Here is a 19,647-nt window from a genome sequence, read left to right as displayed (position 1 = left end):
AATCTCATGGTTATAGAACGATCTCTAATTGTCCTACAAACATATTAAGTGTTTGACACCCTATAAAAACATCACAACCTTGATGTATTTATACCAACATGAGCCTCTGACCTAGGCTTTTCCCTCGCCATTTTGAAGAATTAAAACTTAGCCAGTCATGCATCCATTCACTTAAGTGTTTCCAATTTGATTGAATGTAGTCATCAGTAGGGTGGACTGGCCTTCTTAATGGTTAATGAACAATCTAAAACATCTCTGCAACCATCAATTAAATTATTGGTTTGATGTGGTAAATCACTATATTATCTCTTAGTAATTTCTCAATCAACATCATGAGTAAACACATTTATATGAAGAATTTAAACAACAACCTGATTAAGATAGTCTAACCAGTGAGAACAATATAATCACACTAACATTGTCCAACTCCTCTCATTAACAGCTCAAACAATCTGAACTCAAGGCTAAGGGCTTAAATTGATAGGAATCTATATCAATAAAAAAGATAGATAGGAAAAATTAACTTCTACTTATTTCAAATTTTCAACCATACACAGGAAAAACCAACTTCTACATATTTCAACCATTCAAATGTGATTTCTACATACCTCAATGGTATTAGGATGAAGACGACAATGATGCTGCTTTACAAAATCTGCTATTAGTTCAACAGCCTCCACTGTGGCCTCACCACCATGCTTTCCCTCATTCAAAAACAATGATCTCACAGCTGTAGCACTCAGATTTCTACAGAGACATTTGTACAAGAAGTACTCTCAGAATACAGTAACACGTGCATTAACAGAAACATGGTATTGATCCTACAGATAGATTTTCACTTTCACAACACATTACGCATAATGAGGATGCAAACCTGCTTGAATCATCAATAGAGCTCACGTGTGGAATAACTGCAGCTAACAAGCTATCCCGATAATTGAAGTGAGGAATGGCTTCTAGTAAACAACACATGCAACGAAGTGCTATTTTGCAAGAGGAAGAATCATGTTCCAAAGTCATCAGTTTTTGAATATATGTCTGTCAAATAACACAAAAACTAGTTCAACTGTAAATTCATAGCCAAAATAGGTAACTTAACAGATTAAATATATGATACAAAATAAAATTTAAAGATATGTTATTCATGGAAATTACACAAGGGAAAGCAAACATAACACTGAAATATTTAACTTACAGATCAGTTAAAAAATGTTCATTATTTCCCAGGCAACAAAATATTAGCAGCTGATAAGCAATAACCATGTTTGCTATGGGCTTTAAATACTTTATAAAGGAATTACAAGCTACATCTCAAAAGTAATTGATGAAATTTTCACAGCAAATCCAGCAAAGGCATATATTCAGAGACTGAAATTTACTCTGCTGTGAGAAGTAACTTACCCATGTATGAGAAAGCATAATCCCATGGGAGGCAATGGACTTGTTTAGGAAGAATTAAAGACCTTGCATTGTTATCACATTTTTATGTCTATATGACTGCCTCATACCTCATATCTATTATATGTTTCTTGACATTATTTTCAGCTTTGTCAGCCAACCACGGCTTAACAATAAATCATATGCCCTTTACGTAGCTAGATGACTACAAAATTTAACAAAAAAGGTTGGGTTTCAATCAAAAACTTTTATGCCATCAGAATCCCCACCACCTTTATGCCTTGCTCCTTCTAAGAGAGAGTTGCAGGTCAAATAATGGGAATGCTCGAGCTTTTCTAGGTATCTTTTGGTAGCACATTTGACTCACTATCAACAATAGTGTGTCAGATTCTTCCCTAGAATCTCAATGTTCACTGACTCCAATCCTCAAGCTAAATTCACATTCAAGAACATAGACTACATCATATGATCTCCTAACAACGGGGGTTTGACCACTGGTTCTCATCTTTATTCCATGACACTGAGTGATCCATAGCATGTTCCACTTCTCAACCATTATTAGGTACCAATATGGCCATGCCTATCGCAATACTGAATTCAAATGTTTTCCAACAAATATACCACTTTCAGTAGCATGATGGTTTGAACTTTGAAGTACATATCTTGCAATACCTTTGTCCAACTCTAGTTGTCTTGATACCATGCTTGCATGTTTAGGTCATTGGCATCATTCATTAGCCATAAAATATTCTATTTTGGCCCTTGCCTTGAAGAATATTCTTTTTTCTCATAGTTAGCAGATTTGACAAGTACTCACCAAGATTTTTTGTCTAGTAACTCGCCAAAAAATTCAGAGTTTTTCTGGCGAGTTTTTGGCAAGTACTCGTCAAGTTTATGGCAAATTAATATAAAAAATTGGTGATTTTGTACCATTAACTCAGCTAGTCACTGCCCAAACAAAAATCAAAACAAAAAGATCATTTTTAATGCCAAATACCTAACTTCTCCCTTAAGTGATAAAATTGTGAAAATGGTGTGTGACATGAAATTTTGTCTGGTTTCAAAGGCCTTAATTTGGGCTTGGTGGCAGGAGCTCTACCCCTTAACCCCACCCTATATTGCAATAGGGAATGTGCTAGGGGCACTGACCCTAAACCCCACCTTGACCTATTGGGGCCGTTGCCCTTAAACCCCTAGAAGGGGTGCTACCACTCAACCCTTTTGGGGTCTTTATTCCCATACCCCCCATTGGTTATTGAGATCTCTTGTCATATAAGAAATTCGATCATAATGAGGAACCTTGTGAATGGAGACCAAAATCAACAACATAGACCATTATCTTTATGACTATCATAATATCATTGATCAATGATGAAGTATCAGACTATCAATAAGAAAGATTCAAACGCCATTACTATATTTATTATAAAATACAATACAACCTTCAACATCACACAAGAAAGGTAGAGGATAAATCAAATGTAATGATTCGGATGGCATTGATCCTTATAACAATTGGAAAAGGCAAGATGAGGAGACCCCATTGTTTATTGCAAACAAGATTCTTGATTTTGAGAAGCAGGCAAATGGAGGATGTGGTTGCAGCAAAAGGAGTTACTGGATTGACATTGGATGACACTAATGAGGCAGAATGGAAGCAAGTTGGAGCCACAAACACAGCCTTCAATGCTAAGCAATGAGCTGTAATGGAGTGCAAGGATTAAAACTTCTCCCCAAGTTTTCACTATGTATGTAATTTATGATTTATGATAATGATTTTCAAAGGTAGTAATCTTTATAAATTCATAATACTTGTTAGCTGACTATTGTACTAGGATTTTGCATAATGATGTGATTTTGTACCCAATTTGTATTCAAATGAATCAAATTTAATAGAAAACACTTTTGTACACATTTCTGGACTCATTGGATACATTATGTGATTGAATTTTGCAAAAAATGTGTTTTTAAAGAAATTTAACCAATTTTTCAATTTGTCGAGTTCTTGCCAAGTTTTTCCGAGTCTTTGCTAATTTGCAAATTTTAAGTCTGCCAAGCTTTTGCCAAGTTAAAGTCTGCCAACTATTTTTTTGCTACTCATGGCTCTAGCATGTGTTCATGGCTCTAGCATGTGTGATGGCCACAATTTCCTCTTCTTTAGCTCCATTAATTATGTTGATGTTCAGGTTAGATTTTTTATTCAAATAATTTGTATCATCATAATCTCCCTATCCACACTATCTACAAAGCAGTCCCATGCTACCTTAGTTCCCAAGACAATCTCTCGTAAAGTACCTCCTCTCATTGTACTTTTGGTATTGTACAATGAGCCAACCTTTGGAGTCATAATTTATCTGACTTTGACTTCCAATATCATTGTTGTTCTAGCATCTATTATTCTCATTATATCTTTGATTGTGATAGCGTCTAGGAAATGGAACTTTATTATTATGTACCTTTGGAGGTGTGGTGGATAGAGTTGTCTCCTTGAGTTAAAAGCACTTGCATACTTTTCTTCATCCAAATAATTGTGCATGTTTTAAAATGACAAACTAAAATTTCAAACCCTTAACCCATGAATTTCAGCAGCTTTCGCTTCTCAAAACTTGAGTGATGAAATAACCATTTCTAGTTGTCTTTCCTAATTGGATTTGAATGGTAGGATCCAATTATTCAAAAAGTTCTAAGCAAGGTTTCCTCTACACTTCTACCACTATCAATCTTTTTTGAAACCTCGTCCCTTCTTGTAGTCTAGTATTTTGCTACTTCAGACAACATGTAGCTCCCTTCATCAAAATCTAATTATTTGCCCTTGTGTCCTTGATTTGATGGCCTCTAGCAACAGCACTCTGATATCGCAAATATTTCTCTTGTATGCATTCTTTCTTCTTCTACGAGGAAGGAACAAAATCCATCTAAATATAAAGGCTTCCCTCGATTTGAGGGTATGTAGTTGACTTGTGCACTCCTCTATAACAACTTACAATCCAGCTTAGTTAAAATGTGCTAACTATTCCACTTGCAATTGGCTAAATACTCTCTAGCGTCGTTTGGTCACTAGGTGTAATGTGCCTTCACAAAAATGGCCATAACTATTCCACCTTTGACTTTGGCTGACACTTCAGTATTTTCTTTTCCATTGACTCAAAGATTATTCTAGTGGATTCCCACAAATCTCATTGATCATCTAAGTTTTTGGTCCAAACCCGAACCAATTTATTCTCAACATTTGTTCATGCTAATAGCATTAACCTTTTGGATTTAATTATTGGTCTTCACTTCATTTGTCCTCCATTGGTTGACACTACTTTATACCAATGTAGGATTTGTTGTCTATGTGCTTCATAATCTGTTTCAAAATAGGGATCTTGCAAGATTATGTAATGCCTTGCCTAGATTCTAGGAAAACTATCCAATAGTTGATCAACATCTTCAATTAAAATGGAGTCGACATTTGTTGTGCCTTGCACACACTCCCCGTCGTCGATAGGGTCCCCCCTTCTTTGTTTTCTCATCTTGTCCTCGCTGAGGTCCTGGGTAGGAAGTTCTGGTAATTCGCAGAGAGAGTTGCAACAGTTAAGAATTTCAGATAAAAGGAGATGATCCTTCTCAAGATTGAGCTACCCTGAGTCTTAGATTCCAAGCATTCCAATTGGCCCGAATTTCATATCAAAGGCCCAAAATTCATCCAAAGGGGCGTTTAACTTAAAACAAACAAGAAATCGCCCAATATCTCCTTTTGGCCCAAAATTTGAAGTTTGCAAAATGTTCTTGAAGCCGAGTTGAAAATGTGTCTTTAAACCCATTCAAAAATTAAAATCGGCCAAGTAGTGTAAAGTGTGAGCTAAATCTCTCAAAAATCGGCCTCCAGGGCCAAAATTCCAACACTAAAGGCAAAATCGGCCCAAATAACAAAATTGCAAGGTTAAACTCCAAAGGCTCTCAAAATAACCATAGAGCCCGAAAATCGACAAAACTCTCAAAATCTCCTTTTGGCCCAAAATGGAAGAAAAGCTTTCAAAACCTCACAAAACAGTTTGATAGGCCGAAATTGATAAAGAAAAAAATCACGCAATATCACCTTATTTGCCGAAAAATGACTAACTTTCAAGATCGCGCAAAATCACCTTTTGGCCCGAAAAAGTGACAACTAAGCTCGCAAAAGAGGCTTTTGAGCCGAAAATCTCCAAAACTCATAAAGTGAGCCAATCACCCGAAAATGGCTAATAAAGGCAAATTCGGGCAAAGTACTCTTATTTGCCGAAAATCGGAAGAAGATATTAAATCGCCATTAAACCTCATTCCGCTGAAATCATCCAAGGAGTTCAAAATCGCGCCATATAGCTCTTATAAACTAACGACGTCCAAGTTCACAATTTCAGCTAATAAGCCGAAAAAGTTAAAACTCCAAAATTCACGCAAAGTCTCCATTTTAGCCAAAAAAGTAAAGACGAAAGGCAAAAGGTGAGTGTTTAAATCGCGCAAAATAAGTTCCGAGTCCGAAAATCTCTAAAGTTCGCCATTTCACCTTTCTAACCGAAAACAAGAAACAGTCGTTGAGTTTAAAATCTCGCAAATTGATTAAAAGTGCAGAAAAATTTAATAAAGTCTAAATCACGCAATATAAGCTCATAAGCCGAAAACAAAGGAATCCAAGTTTGCGTGAAATAGCTATAAGCCAAAATCAAAGGAATCCAAGTTTGCGTGAAATAGCTATAAGCCGAATATCCTTCAAAACTTCAAATCGCGTGAAGAACATTAAGAAGCTGAAAATCGTTCAAACTTCAAAGTTTGGGCAAGTCATTTATAATTAGGGTAAAGTTCGTGCAAATGTTTTTAAGGAGGAAGTTTGGCAAAGTGTTAGAAACCAAGGTATACTCAATATGCAGTCAATAAAAAGGACATAAGGCATTCAGGGGGGATTTGACGAGTTTACAAAGGAGGGCCTTCTCACATTTATGTGCATTTAGCCGAAACTGCAAGATCTCTCCAAACCGTTAGGGTCAAAACCACGCCACGTTGGGTTAACGCACCATCAGCATTTGCAGTCAATAAACTTCTTCATTACACTTACAAGTAAGTCCGAATTTTCCTTTCAAATAGTTAACACTTTGCAAGATGATCGTGTTGTTTAAACTAGGGTTGGTATGTAGAAAGCATTCAAGCGAATCTTAAAATTTAACCCAAGGAAACATCAACAGTCTAAAATCAGTCGCCAAAATTGCTGCCCCCAGCCAAAAATTCGAAACTTAGGCAGATTTAGTGATAATGGTCTAAATAGCTACAAAGTGTAAAGTAATCTTTTTCAAATGCACACTCGAAACGTTCAAAACAAATAAATTGAAAACTTAAAACGCTGAATCGCACAATCCAATAATGTTTGCAACTTTTCACCGTCAGCAATTAACCAAATAACCAACTGATTTTCAAATATCCGAATCGCAATCAAAACGCAAAATTTGAAAATCTCGTTTTAAACTAGCTTTCAAGTTTTAAGCTATCTGGCCATTTAACATTTTTTTTGCACTAACGTCGTCTACTGGCACTGCTAACCCATATTTTTTCACATTAAGGCATGTCTAGTAATTCGTGTCCGGGTGTGCATGATAAATGCCTAAATCAGCGACAGAGTCTTAAAAGGCACCTAAAAAAACCGAAGCATCACGAACTTCCAAAGCTGACATTCCCCGCAAGTTTGAGAAAATGAAGTATCAGTACCAGGGAGGAGTCAAAGAGTCAAAGGTCCAAAGTGTATGGGACAATATTGGAGATACAGACCTGGGACATATCGACATTCAAGATTTCAAGAACAGAGTATACTCTCCTAACGCCTATGGCAAGCCCAGACGGACGTTGGAGAGTGGTATTGCCCAGGCTCCTGGTTTCCCACCGGCTGTGCAGAATTACGAATTAGTGGTCTAAGCATTATCAGCCGGAAACCAGATTAGTGGTGCTAAGAGGGATGGTAATGGCCGACTTCGAACCTGAAGCCATTGGGGAAGCATTTGATATCCCGCTTCCTGATAGTCCCACTGCCTTAAACATGGATGAAGCCCAAATTGCTTATGACAAGAATCCTACTCCGTGCAAAACACTGATAAATGAAGAGTGGTTCAAGGAGAGAACACCCCCGAGCACTAGGATCAGCAAAAAGACCCACAGAAGCAATTTCCACAATGAGTATGGCGATATGGTTACCTTGCTTAGCCCGGTCATGGAACTTCCGCAATCCAATCTCTTTGAGGAATGGATGTTCTACTTTACCGAGCAAGTCTTCGTTGGGAAATCTAAGTTTGACTCGGCTCAAATCATCAACGATAACATTCATACACAGCTGGTTGAGCTCGATGAGAAAAAGTACTTCGCCATGACCTCCTACTTGGTCTACATGTTTGCTCGACACCAGCCACTCCCAGGATTAATCAAGAGAGGTGAGATTGGGAAAGGGCCAAATCAGGTGAAAATATACGACTACTACCCCCAGTTGCATTACTATGACATAGCCCAAAGAGAAAAGAACAACATTGCGGATGCGATTAGTCAGTATGAGCGTGTGAATGACGCTTTTACAATGTGCATGGTCAGATTGATGCAAGGAGGGTTGCATATACGGCTGTCAAAGCAGGCTACCACCCTGATTCAGAAATACGGTGCATGGTTCATCCCGTTCCCCAGATTCACCTACATCAGAATAGCAGGCTTTGAGGGAACACAGTATCGGCTTCCGCATTACCAATCAGATAGATTAGTCCTCATGGAGGTAGCAAGGCAGGCACATCGAGCAGGCAGCATACTCAAAGACAAAAAGCAGTCAGGATTTACCTTCCCTATGATCATAGGCAACCTTGATGTGCACTTCAAGAATTCAGTGCAGGCTGAGGAATCATTAGATGAACTGGCGTACTATTGCTTGCAGGAACATTTCCCCAGGAAATACTTTGATCATGCTGGATTGGGAAAGAAGGCCTACGGCAAGCATTACAGGGCCAAGGCATCAATAGAGGACTATTGGAGCAAGTGTACGAATGATTTCAAACTCCGTCGACGAGAATATTCAAGGTTGAGTGTTCAACAAATGCAACTTTATGAGTACCGCCAAGTCCCGGATCAGGTAACAGACTATGGAAATTGCTTGCAAGTCCGGGAATTTGAGGCAGTCGAGGACCTCCCAGCAGCCATCGATTGGACTCAAGACCCTATCACAGATTTTGTAGCTGTCATGGAGGGTCCAAGAAGGTACACAGATAACTGGCTATCCCAACAAATAGAGAGGTTAACCGATGAGGGAACCCAATTTACATATAATTTAATGGGTAGTCTTGCTTCCTAGTCTTCAAAAGACGAAGGAACATCAAGCACGCCAAAAGAAGAGGTTGAGAAACCTGAAGAAAAAGAGAAAGAAAGTAAGAGCCAATAGGGGGACTCGGACGTCAAAAAGGACAAGAAGAGAAAAGATGTCGATCGGGAGGCCAGAGGTTACTTCCTCATCCAAGGACCCCAGTTCAGAAGATGATGTGATTGAACTTGATCCCCTTCCAACTCCACCTTCACAGGATAATCCTATTGCATCAGAAGCAAATGATCCACAAATACAAAATGAGCAAGATAAGGATCATTGGTTTGGATGGACTTGAGAACCAGGTCGAGGAAGGAGAGATTGCACCTAATCAAGGAGTTGGTAAACAAGAGCTCACGCAAGAGAGCAGGCATGAGTTGCAGCAGGAAGGCGGCAACAAGGATGACACCACGATTGAGGGAGAAAGGGAAGAAGATAGAACACAAGAACCCAGCAGAACTGAAGAACAGCCACTATTAGAGGATACCCATCAGTTACTCAGTGAGGAGGGAGAGAACTCAACCGTGAGGTAAAGGATTAGATATTGCACCAATTCCTCCTTTTGTGTCCAATCAAATGCAGATAGGCAGTGAATCAGCTGGGGCATCCAAAGAACAGAGTGGGGATTTAGTAGTCACATCTGGACAAACCATCCCTCATGACTAGTTGATAGCCCAGGCATAGCGGAAGGCGGTTGTCAAGCCACCAATTAAATATTATTAAATATTAAATGAATGAATATTTGATTCTGAGTTTATGTTCAATAGCATGAAAATCCAACTCCCATTGAAGATTGCACTAGTTTTACAGAGTTGTGCTTCATTAGCTGATGATGTTTAATCTGGTTTTTTCAAGGTTTCTGTCTATTTTTCTTAACATGTTGTCTTAGGTAGATTAATTAAACATTCTCTCTCTTTCCCTTCCCTTTTTCCCCCTTTTTAAATCAAAAGTTGAAGTCCGAACAGCATCATGTCAAACATAAATTTGATGAAATTGAAACTGTAGAATCTTAGAGAACCCGTGCGAACAAAAACGATTTTGTCTAGCCTTAAGTCCCCTTTTGTTTCCAGCAAAACACATCAAACCGTTGAGCTATCTTGCAGTCATGACCTGACAGTTGAAACCTTGAGGTCATCCCCATTGATCAATTAAAAACAGCATTAGGGATTTCCTTATTTCATGAGAGGATAGGATACTCAGTATTCTATTCCGCGTTGACCAGAGAAAGTTATAGCGATACAACTTTAGCCACGTCAACAGTTTGGAAGTTGCTATTACATGTGGAGTTATGCATGTAGGCACAATCTATTATGTGTTTGAGTGGTATGCTAAGTAGGCACCTTGAAGGTGTAGTTAAAATTGGCAAGTTGAAATTTTGCATGTGCAGGTGTGTTGACAATCAGCAGGTTGCCATTTTGCATGTTCAGTTGTTTTTGGCGCCTTGCCTGTGCATCTTCAATCTTGGGCGTACCATTTTGACAGCATCCATTTGTAGAAATCGAAGCCAGATTTTTTCTTAGTGAGACGGGAAGTGCATGATTCTGGCCGTGTATGAACAACCAATATTACAGAAATTCCTTTAATAAAGCTCCAAGTTACCGATTCTTCCCTAAAATGTCTGGATCCTGATTCGGATTCCGCCCTGGTTCTCGTCCGAGCCTGGGTTACCCGTGGATTCCTCCCGGGTCCTTCCCAGGTGGCTGGGTCCTCTGTCACCCAGCCACCTGGGAAGGACCCGGGAGGAATCCACGGGTAACCCAGGCGGACCAAGGAAAGAGATTTGCTAAAAGGAAAGATGTTTAATTATAATTTAATTGTAACTTTCTCAAAGGGTAGCGATTTGTTAAAAGGAAAGATATTTAATTATAATTAAATTAAGGTTTAAGGCAGCGATTAGGATGAAGGGTTGTAACCATTTCAACAAGGCATTAGTGGTGAAAGGGTATGACAACCCTCCACAAGGGAGATATAACAAGGAGAGGAATCTCATTTGGAGAGGGGCATGAGATAATCTAACTATATATTTGGAAATCTGGAAAATTAGAAAATAAAAGCAGAAATAGGATATCTCAGTCCATTTTAAATATGAATATGATATTAGTTATTAGGTTATTAATTATTACATTTACGATATATGAATATTTATTGGCATTGGCAATTATGGATTTATCATTTATCATTTATCATTTATGTATGGAAAGTCACATTGTATATTTCATATTTGTATGGATTGTATCATTGTAATAATCAATAATGGTAGTGATAGTTTATAAATTATATAATTATATTTTAGAATTTTGATGTTTGAACATATATGTGTGTGTGCGTGTGTGTGTGTGTGTGTGTACAGACGTACCCATACCCGTACCCAAGGAAAAAAAAAAATTGCCAAATCTGCGAATCCGTACCAGATTCCGTATCCGTATCCGTACCCGAATCGGTATATTAAAGTTTGCAACTGAAGAAGTCAAAGTGAGGAAAACATTTGTGTGATTCATCAGCGATGATAATAAATTGGAAATCACGATTTTGTTAAGAGAAGATTCTCCTAGAAAGACATGAAATGAATTAGTCAAAGCATGATGGCTGACTCATTAAAGACATTGACCAAAAAGAAGTCCAACTCTCATTTATGAAATGAAGGCATCATGTGTGAAGTCAATGTATTAAAGAAAGAAGCAGATTATTGAAGGAATGTAATACAATTTATATGTGCTGCGATTTCATTGAGAGAATCTCATTTGTTGGACAATGCGATTATCATTCATAAAGCAGCGAATATAATGGCAGTGAATATAGTTAAAGAAAGCAGCAAAGAATATTAATTAAAGCAGCGATTTGTGATAAGGGAACAACAACTATTAATCAAGGGGTCCAATTTACATTCTAAAAGATGTAATTAAATGTATAAAGGCTTATTCCTTAGTAGTGGCGCCTCACTTGGGAAAGGTGCATTTCTTATGAAATGATATGTTTTTCTGCATAAAGGTGCAATGAGGTATATAAGGCAATACAAGTGAATGAAATGTGGTGTGTAGAATGTCTATTTATTAAAAAAAGGGCAGTTTGTCGTGTGGGGATTGATATAAGATATGGGAAAGGAATGATGGAGTGAATAAAGAATATAAGAAGGTTATTCAAGAGATAGAAGTGGAAAGGCAAAGACATGAATGTATAAAAGAAATAAGTCTGCTTTGATGAAATTTGTGAGGAGTAGACAAAGATACAACATAAGCACAAGCAGATATATGAATATGAATATGCAGATTTGAAAGAGGGTTCAAGAGAGAAAATAAAAGAAGATTATGCTGATATAAAGAAGAACATCTTACAGAAATGAAGAATATTTGTATGAAAGTGAAGGCAGATCTGAAGAGATAATCTAATCATTGAGAACCAGATTTGTATGTAAAGATATGAAGAATTTTGAAGAAAATCAAGTTGATCATCATTTATTGTAGAAGCAACGTTCAAAGGTGGAACCTTGATTTGGAAGTTGGTGCTTCCTAAAGGAGAGATTGGTGTCTCCCGCTAAGTTGGTGCTTGGCAATAGGGTTGATGCCTCTAGTAGGTTGGTGTGTACAAACATTGTAAAAGAATTATTATTAAAAAGCATTAATTTGTCATGGTTTTTCCCATCAGAGTTTATGCTATTGCGATTGATAAAGTTTAAATTGGTAAAATTTGTTGTTATACTGATAACCTTGTGCTCTTCACCATGAATATATATCATAAGAACCAAGATATTATATAAAAGGGGGCGTGATCAAAGTGGTAGGGCCACTTGATTTTCATGTTGGAGCTCAAGGTTCAAATCTCCCCAAGTGACATCTTTGCACCTAGAGGCTTGTTGAAGTGGTAGTCCCACTTCTATTGATAGATATAGTGGGTGCCCTGCCTCAATTCATAGATATAGTGATAGTCCCACAAGTTGTTGGAGAAGGCTGGAAGAATGCCAGAAAGAGAGAGAGGAAGAGAAATAAATGCCTTAAAAGACAAAATCAGAAGAAGAAGCATTCAAGCAGGGATAGAGGAGAACAGCATTCGAGCTAGGAGAGCACCCTAGAAGAAACAAAGGAAGGAGATGACGAACAGAAAGGAATGGATGACCTGCAGGAGGAGATAGGGGGTAGGAGGAGCATTCTGGCAGTAGTGCAGATAGATGCCTATATGAGCAGCATGCCTGCAGGTAATGTTAGAGGAGGCAGGAAAAGGATCCATATAGTATGAGTTGTAATTCCAGTATATCCCCTGCTGATAGAGCATTACTTAACATGGTAGATAGAGCATTAGTTAAAGCAGTATACCCACAAAGAAAAGGTATGGGATGTCAGTCCTTTGAACAAACTCTCATAATTAATCTTAAGAAAAAGAAACGAGATGTTATAACTAACAAATTTAACAAGCAGGGCTTCAACATGTGTACTTTCACAGTCAATCAAAAAATATTTTGCTTAGGAAATTTGATTTAATCACATAATAAATTCAAATTTTACAGACACTTGAATAAACTAATGTAGTTGTATAAAAGTATAAATTGACAAAAAGATCAATATAAGAGTTATGCCTGCACCTGGTAAAACCGTAGAAGGGTAGATTCAAAATCACGCACTTTTTTCACTTCCTTTGAAACTTTCATCTGTAATTCCTTCTCTGTTGGAAGCCTCACACGATAGCTGTTTCGCATATATGTACAGTAACATGAGTACTGACTCGATTAATAAAAGGTGCCTCCATAGAGCTTAGATGCCTAGATGCAGAGTCAATAACTGGAACTCAAGAAAGAACACACTCCATGAAAGTTTCGTATTACATTGTTTTATGATTTAAACTCAATTTCTTAACACAATTGCCAATGGTTTTAAGCTGAACATTAAACAATAACAGTTCCTTTTATCAACAAAATAAGACACATATCAACAATTCACTATATAAATTGCTAGAGCACAACCAGAATGCCTTTGCAAGAACAGAGAAAATACAGTAATACTTCACACATATAATTTGGCTTAAAAATCCAATATATTGAGTTGTTGCAATATTGCAAGTGATCTCTCAAATTCTCAAATAATGCATCAATGATATCAATCAATTAATAAAGTAAAGCATACCCTGGAACAATGTCCTTAAAAACTGCCAAAGCAGATAGCGTTGCAAGATGTGAAATGCTCTTGTCACGATCGCTGCACATCTCCACCAACTCCTTCAAGGTTGAAATGTTTTTCTCTGGATCTGCAAGCAGTCCAGTCCCAATCTCTGCTAAGTGAGCCTTTCGCTGGGCAAACAATTCCTCCGCAGAAAGATCCTTCTTCAGTTCCTCCTAAATTAAAAAAGCAATGTGTAACTAAAGGGCCAAAATTTCCACTATTTCACAGTTGAAGTATCAAAATTCCTCCACAAATATGCTCGTATCAGAATTAAATGCTTAAGGATGTAGTTGAAGAGAAGAACCATTTAATTTTCAACAATGACATACCAAAACCACCCAAATCAGTCCATGGAGGTTTTATCTTACTGCCAATTTGGGTTCTGGTTTATTTTTCCTTGGGTCTGATAAAGCTTCTGTATGGTTAAAAAAAATATACAAAATATAAAAACATAGCCAAAAACTTTAATTCCTTGGCCAAGAATTGCACACACACAGGCTTCCTTCATCCAACTGTACAAGTTGTTTTCTTTTGTGTTTTATGTTGTTAGTGTAGATAAAGTACTTTCTTTTAGAACTGGGATAGTTTTTCTTTTTAAATATCATTATGAAAAATTTTATTTCTTGGGCAATGAAACCCCAGGTTCACCTCGGGTAGGACATGGAAGATCCTGCACAGGTTCACCCCGAGTTCATCTAAAAGACAAACAAACGTGGACCGTATCCAGAAAGAACATGCTTTTTGAAGCAAGTTTGGGATGTAACCATATGCAGATCATACCAGGACCCTATACAGCCACATGCCTAAAAACAAGCAAACAAAGTACCAAGGGTTTTATGAATTATCTCATTCCTCATGGCCAGAAGCAAACATGAAAGCTTCAAAGTATTGGGACTCAATGCGGTCGATAGGGATCTGATATGAAAGCAGAATGTTCACACTCTGAGCAGATATAGAACTATATATAACCTTGAACATCATAATGATGTAAAGTGTAAACAACCTAACATTTTTTAAGTTAAGATAGGAGAACGACACTAACAAACACCTCTCACATAAAACTATGGCATGTCTTTATCTCAAATTCTTACAGCCTAGAATCAATGACAATATTAGAAGTTAAATTTAAGAAATTCAGACCATTATTAGGATAATAAAATATACATGTTCTTTTTCTGTCTAATCAACATGGAGCAGTTGCAGGATGGAAAACAATAGATATAGACATTATCTATATAATTTTATAAACATATTAATTATAGATATTAGTATATGATAAAGTTCGTAGGAAATACACTGTAGTGAATGGAAAGTCTATAGAGATAAGAACAATAAACAGCATCTCCTCTGTAAATAGTAAATACCTTCAGATGCATAAATTCAATCAAACAAAACCTTTGGCAAGATATTCCAAATTGTTAGCAACGCAACTGAATTATAGGTACCACCATGTATGACATGAAAGTATTTATTAGGTTTCGATGATAACAAAATCAGCATCACACAATATTTTTCCAGTAGTTAGTAAGTTTGAAAATTGGCAACACTCAGATTGTGAGTTACACAACGGTCAGGTGATGTGAAAACCATGTATGAACACAGACTGTCATCATAATGACACATCAAAAGATGAAACAACAGGAGATGCAAAAGCATTTGAGACAATGCTAAGGTTGAACACAAGATGGTGTCTGACAGAAGAAAAAACTGCAACCAACAGAAAAGTACGTGCTGATTGTTAAATTTGATTAGTTTAATTAGTGTCAAACATTACTATCACAGAGATTGCTGCATTGAAAAAAATAAATGTTACTGGAATTAACGCTCATAATTAATCTCAGGATACTTTGTATGACTGAGTATCACAGATTAACTTTAAAACAGTTCATAGCCATGTAATCAGTATTAGGAAATATTGCCAGTGCACTCGAAAGAGATATTTGTGGCAAATGCAAATAACAATAGAAAAGCTACCTTCAGTAACCCACAGAAACAAATGCTCCATATGCTTATGTTTATAATAATTTTATCACCCAATATGTTGTTAAGGTTAACACCAAAGCCAGCTAATCGAACTAAAGCCTCGAACAGAAGAATAAGTTCCCATTATAGGATTCGAAAGTTCCCATTATAAGCTTCAAATGCTACACCATCTCAACTGGTAAACCAATAAATACAAAAATAGACAGAACAATATGTTTCCATAGTAATCTCTATATTAGGGACTTTCAGACAAAAATTGAAATAACATAAAATCTCTCCTCGATGTTGATTTGGAAGCAGACATGACATAATTCAGTATTCTTTAAAGTGCATGTCCACTTGGACATGGATCTTCATCTTCTATGTCTTGAAAGTCTTCACAGTTATCATATTTGTCTGCATTAATTATATTGCCCAGTTCAATGTCGAAGACTCCATCACAAGCTTCTTTCAACCTACTGCAGTCATCTTAGCCTATTGTTCTCTGGTCCAACAAGCAACTCACATGCAATCCAGGATGGCATAGATTAGATGGAATGTGGCATCCTTATGCACAAGGACAAACCCTGTATCCTCCTTAAATGTATGGCAGTTTGTGCTTAAGAACAAAACGATGAGGGCAATCTATGCAAATGCCAAAGACAAATGGAAGTTCTAGAAGAATGAGAGGCCCATAACTTGGCTAAGCTAATTTAAGAGCAAGAACCTGTGCCTGAGACAATGAAGTAAAAAGCTAATAATCAAAGAAGAAGAATCAATTTTGTTGCCTGAGCAAGTTCATTTTGAATGCTTCTAATACATTAGCAGGTGTTTGAATCCGAGTATGTGATTCTATTGGGTCCCTTTCATTTCAATTTACTTCACTGCAAATATGGAAAGGTCCTAGGGGTTGGTATATAGGATTGGAATATTACAGAAAGTAATTACACAGAGAATGATTACCAAGATATTCAATATTAACAAAGGAGCAAGCAACTCCTTAAATAAGACTTACAAACGATTTATCCAATAAAGATAAGATCGACAACCAGAAAAGTAGATGCCAACTAAAAGAAAAAAATATTCCTAACAACTTAACTGACAATTAAAACTAAATATTACAATATTATTTTAATACCCTCCCTTAATGGTCAATCTATCAACTACACCAAGATTATCCCGAAATTTGACAAATTTGTTAGGATTTAAAGACTTGGTAAGAATGTCTCAGTCTAGTCCTCAATTGGAATGTACTGCAACATCACTGATCCATCCTCTACAAGTTTCGGATGAAATGACAATAAAGCTTGACATATTTTGTATGCTTGTGGAAGACTGGATTCTTGGCCAGCTTTAGCACCCCTTGACTGTCACATACAAAGGCGAAGGCCCTGATTGAGACATTTTGTGATGTCCCTTACTAGGAGGCTGCCACTTTACCAAAAATTAACATATATCATTAAATATTATTATGCCTTAAATTAAGCATCTGAGATTAGTAAACAACTAATTCTTCATAATACAATCAATAACCAATTATATTAAGGGTTTATACTTATTATTTCCCTAACCCTAGCAGAAAATGGGAAATTAGTGTGCTAGGGCGCTTGGAAACCAATCTACAAGCAGGCTCCCTCAAGGTTTCAAGAGCACAGGTCCATACCCCATCCTGGGACTTCTCCCTCAAGGTTTCCAGAGCACCTGTCCATACCTCATCCTGGGACTTACCCGTCTTGTAAGGAATTACTCCACCTCTCCCTACACAAACCAACCTATCCTCATGATGGCATTAGCAGAAGATTGAGAACTAGACCACTTAATACATTGGCCTTCCAAGTAATATGATGCACAAGAAATTAAGTATAAATGTGATTTCCTTATTATTGCCAATGCAAATTAATGACAATATTCCCTAATATGCATTTATAAATATAGTGTCTCATATTATAGATATTTGTTCTTTATTCTTAATGTTCTATATCATATAATCGCAAACAGTCACTTAGCAATAAGTGAGATACATCATACCAAACTATTGCCACAGGCAGTAATAATCGATCTTCCTCTTGATAAGTGTAGATTTTCCCATATTGTTTTTCTGATCTGATACCATGATCCCCTCAATGGATGATGGGCTGCATATATATCTCCTTAAAGTGAACAGAGGGTTAATGTCCTTCCCAAACAGTCAACTCCCTTGCAAGGGTGCTGCATATATATCTCCTTAAAGTGAACAGAGGGTTATGTCCTTCCCAAACAGTCAACTCCCTTGCAAGGGTGGCGTCCTTTAGTTAAACATCTTTGCCTTTTGATAATTTGATTGTTGTTGCATCGCCTATAACCATGGTAATTATCTATTATTCTTATCGCTTTTAATCCTGGATTAGTGGTCCGTACTAATGTGGGTAATGCATTATTCGCTGCTTCTCTATTTTGTATGTGGATCGTTGTATCCCCCAAGTGTATGTATCGATGTTATTAATAATGCTAGCCTTTCAAGCCCACATTCTGAGAACGTCTATTGCTTGAAGCATTAGTTCCTTTAGAAAATCGTTGAGACAATTTTCTGATTAACAGAGTCTCTTGATTTATTTATTGCTGTTTTCTTCCTGCTAGAAGGTGGGTAAGAGGCTGTTGATAGGTGGGGCATGACAGTCCGCCCTTCCCAAGATTGCTTGTCTTCAAGCAATGATCGCGTTAACTAAAATTTTCTCAATGCAAGGATTCCTAACTAACCCTTCGAGACAAATTTCCTCTCACCAATGGTAATCATAGGAACTGTTTTGGTTGTTTTTGTGGATGTCTCTTTGAAACAAAAAAAAGCAAACTTCCCATATATCAAGAAGAGGATCAGAAGCATAACACACATCTATGACCTTAATTGCAATGTTATCTCATATTCCAGATCAACCCAAAAATATAAATCTTATGATGATATGAAAGTCTATAGTAATCATAAACACACATAGAGTAGACAAGCACATCAGGTATGAACCAAAGACAGAGCATACACATAAAAACATGAAGCATACACATGCTATATGCAAACACAGAGCGTACAAATGCCGATTATTACTAGATCCTTCTTATTAAGTAGAATGTATTCATTCCCTTCTTGACAATGAAATCTTGAGGTTTTATGAAGACGTTTCAGCTGCCATATTTATGAGGGTGTCGTGATTACTAGATTGGTTCCTCCATAAAGCTCCATTTGTTCATTGTTCCTTCTTCTTTTGATTGCATGCTTTTAAGATTTGATTCATCATACCATGCTTTTAAGATTTGATTCATCATACCATGCTTTTTTGCTAGGATTCTCTTTGATCTCTTTGTCGGTGGTTGCTTCTATCTTATGAGCTTGACCTATATTTTTACATTATGCCCTGGTTCCCATTTATCCTTACATTTGTAGCATAAATTTTTCTTTTCAGGTTCACCTTTATGGCAAATGTGCCCACTTTCCCAAGGTTCCTTGCATTTGCAGCATAAGTTCTTTCTCTTAAGTTCATCTCTTAAAGAGAAGACTTTGTGTAATATATCTTCCTTGTAGAAAGTTTTTGTGTGCTCATTTAAGGGTTTGTTACTTGTAGATGATGTTTCTAGTCTCAAGGCCTTTTCAATGGCATCCTCTAGAGATATTGGGTTAAGGGCACTTACAAATCCTCAGAGTGAATCTTTCAATCCTTCAACAAATAGATAGGTTAGCCTGTCTTCATCAACTCCTGAAACTCTAACTAAAATTCTTTGGCATTCGGCTATGTAATCCTCCACTATCCCTTGCTGTTTTAACTGAGTCAGTTCTTT

The 19,647-nt window shown here is 37.1% G+C and overlaps 1 protein-coding gene across 3 annotated transcripts in view; it reads right to left on the bottom strand.

The window, feature by feature from the left end:
* Positions 1-19,647, bottom strand: part of LOC131031118 (nucleolar complex-associated protein 3) — a 99,646-nt gene that overhangs the window by 52,869 nt on the left and 27,130 nt on the right. For all 3 annotated transcript variants that reach the window (XM_057962155.2, XM_057962154.2, XM_057962156.2), the window contains 4 exons: positions 13,846-14,054; positions 13,308-13,410; positions 875-1,038; positions 609-747 (listed from right to left, as the gene is read on the bottom strand). In XM_057962155.2, the coding sequence (XP_057818138.2) occupies positions 609-747; positions 875-1,038; positions 13,308-13,410; positions 13,846-14,054 (615 nt within the window). The remainder of the gene's footprint in view (positions 1-608; positions 748-874; positions 1,039-13,307; positions 13,411-13,845; positions 14,055-19,647) is intronic.

This window comes from Cryptomeria japonica, chromosome 7, assembly GCF_030272615.1.
Source record: "Cryptomeria japonica chromosome 7, Sugi_1.0, whole genome shotgun sequence".
NCBI lineage: Eukaryota > Viridiplantae > Streptophyta > Pinopsida > Cupressales > Cupressaceae > Cryptomeria > Cryptomeria japonica.
The sequence above is the reverse complement of the archived record's forward strand: the minus strand, read 5'-3'. Positions and strand labels throughout refer to the sequence as shown.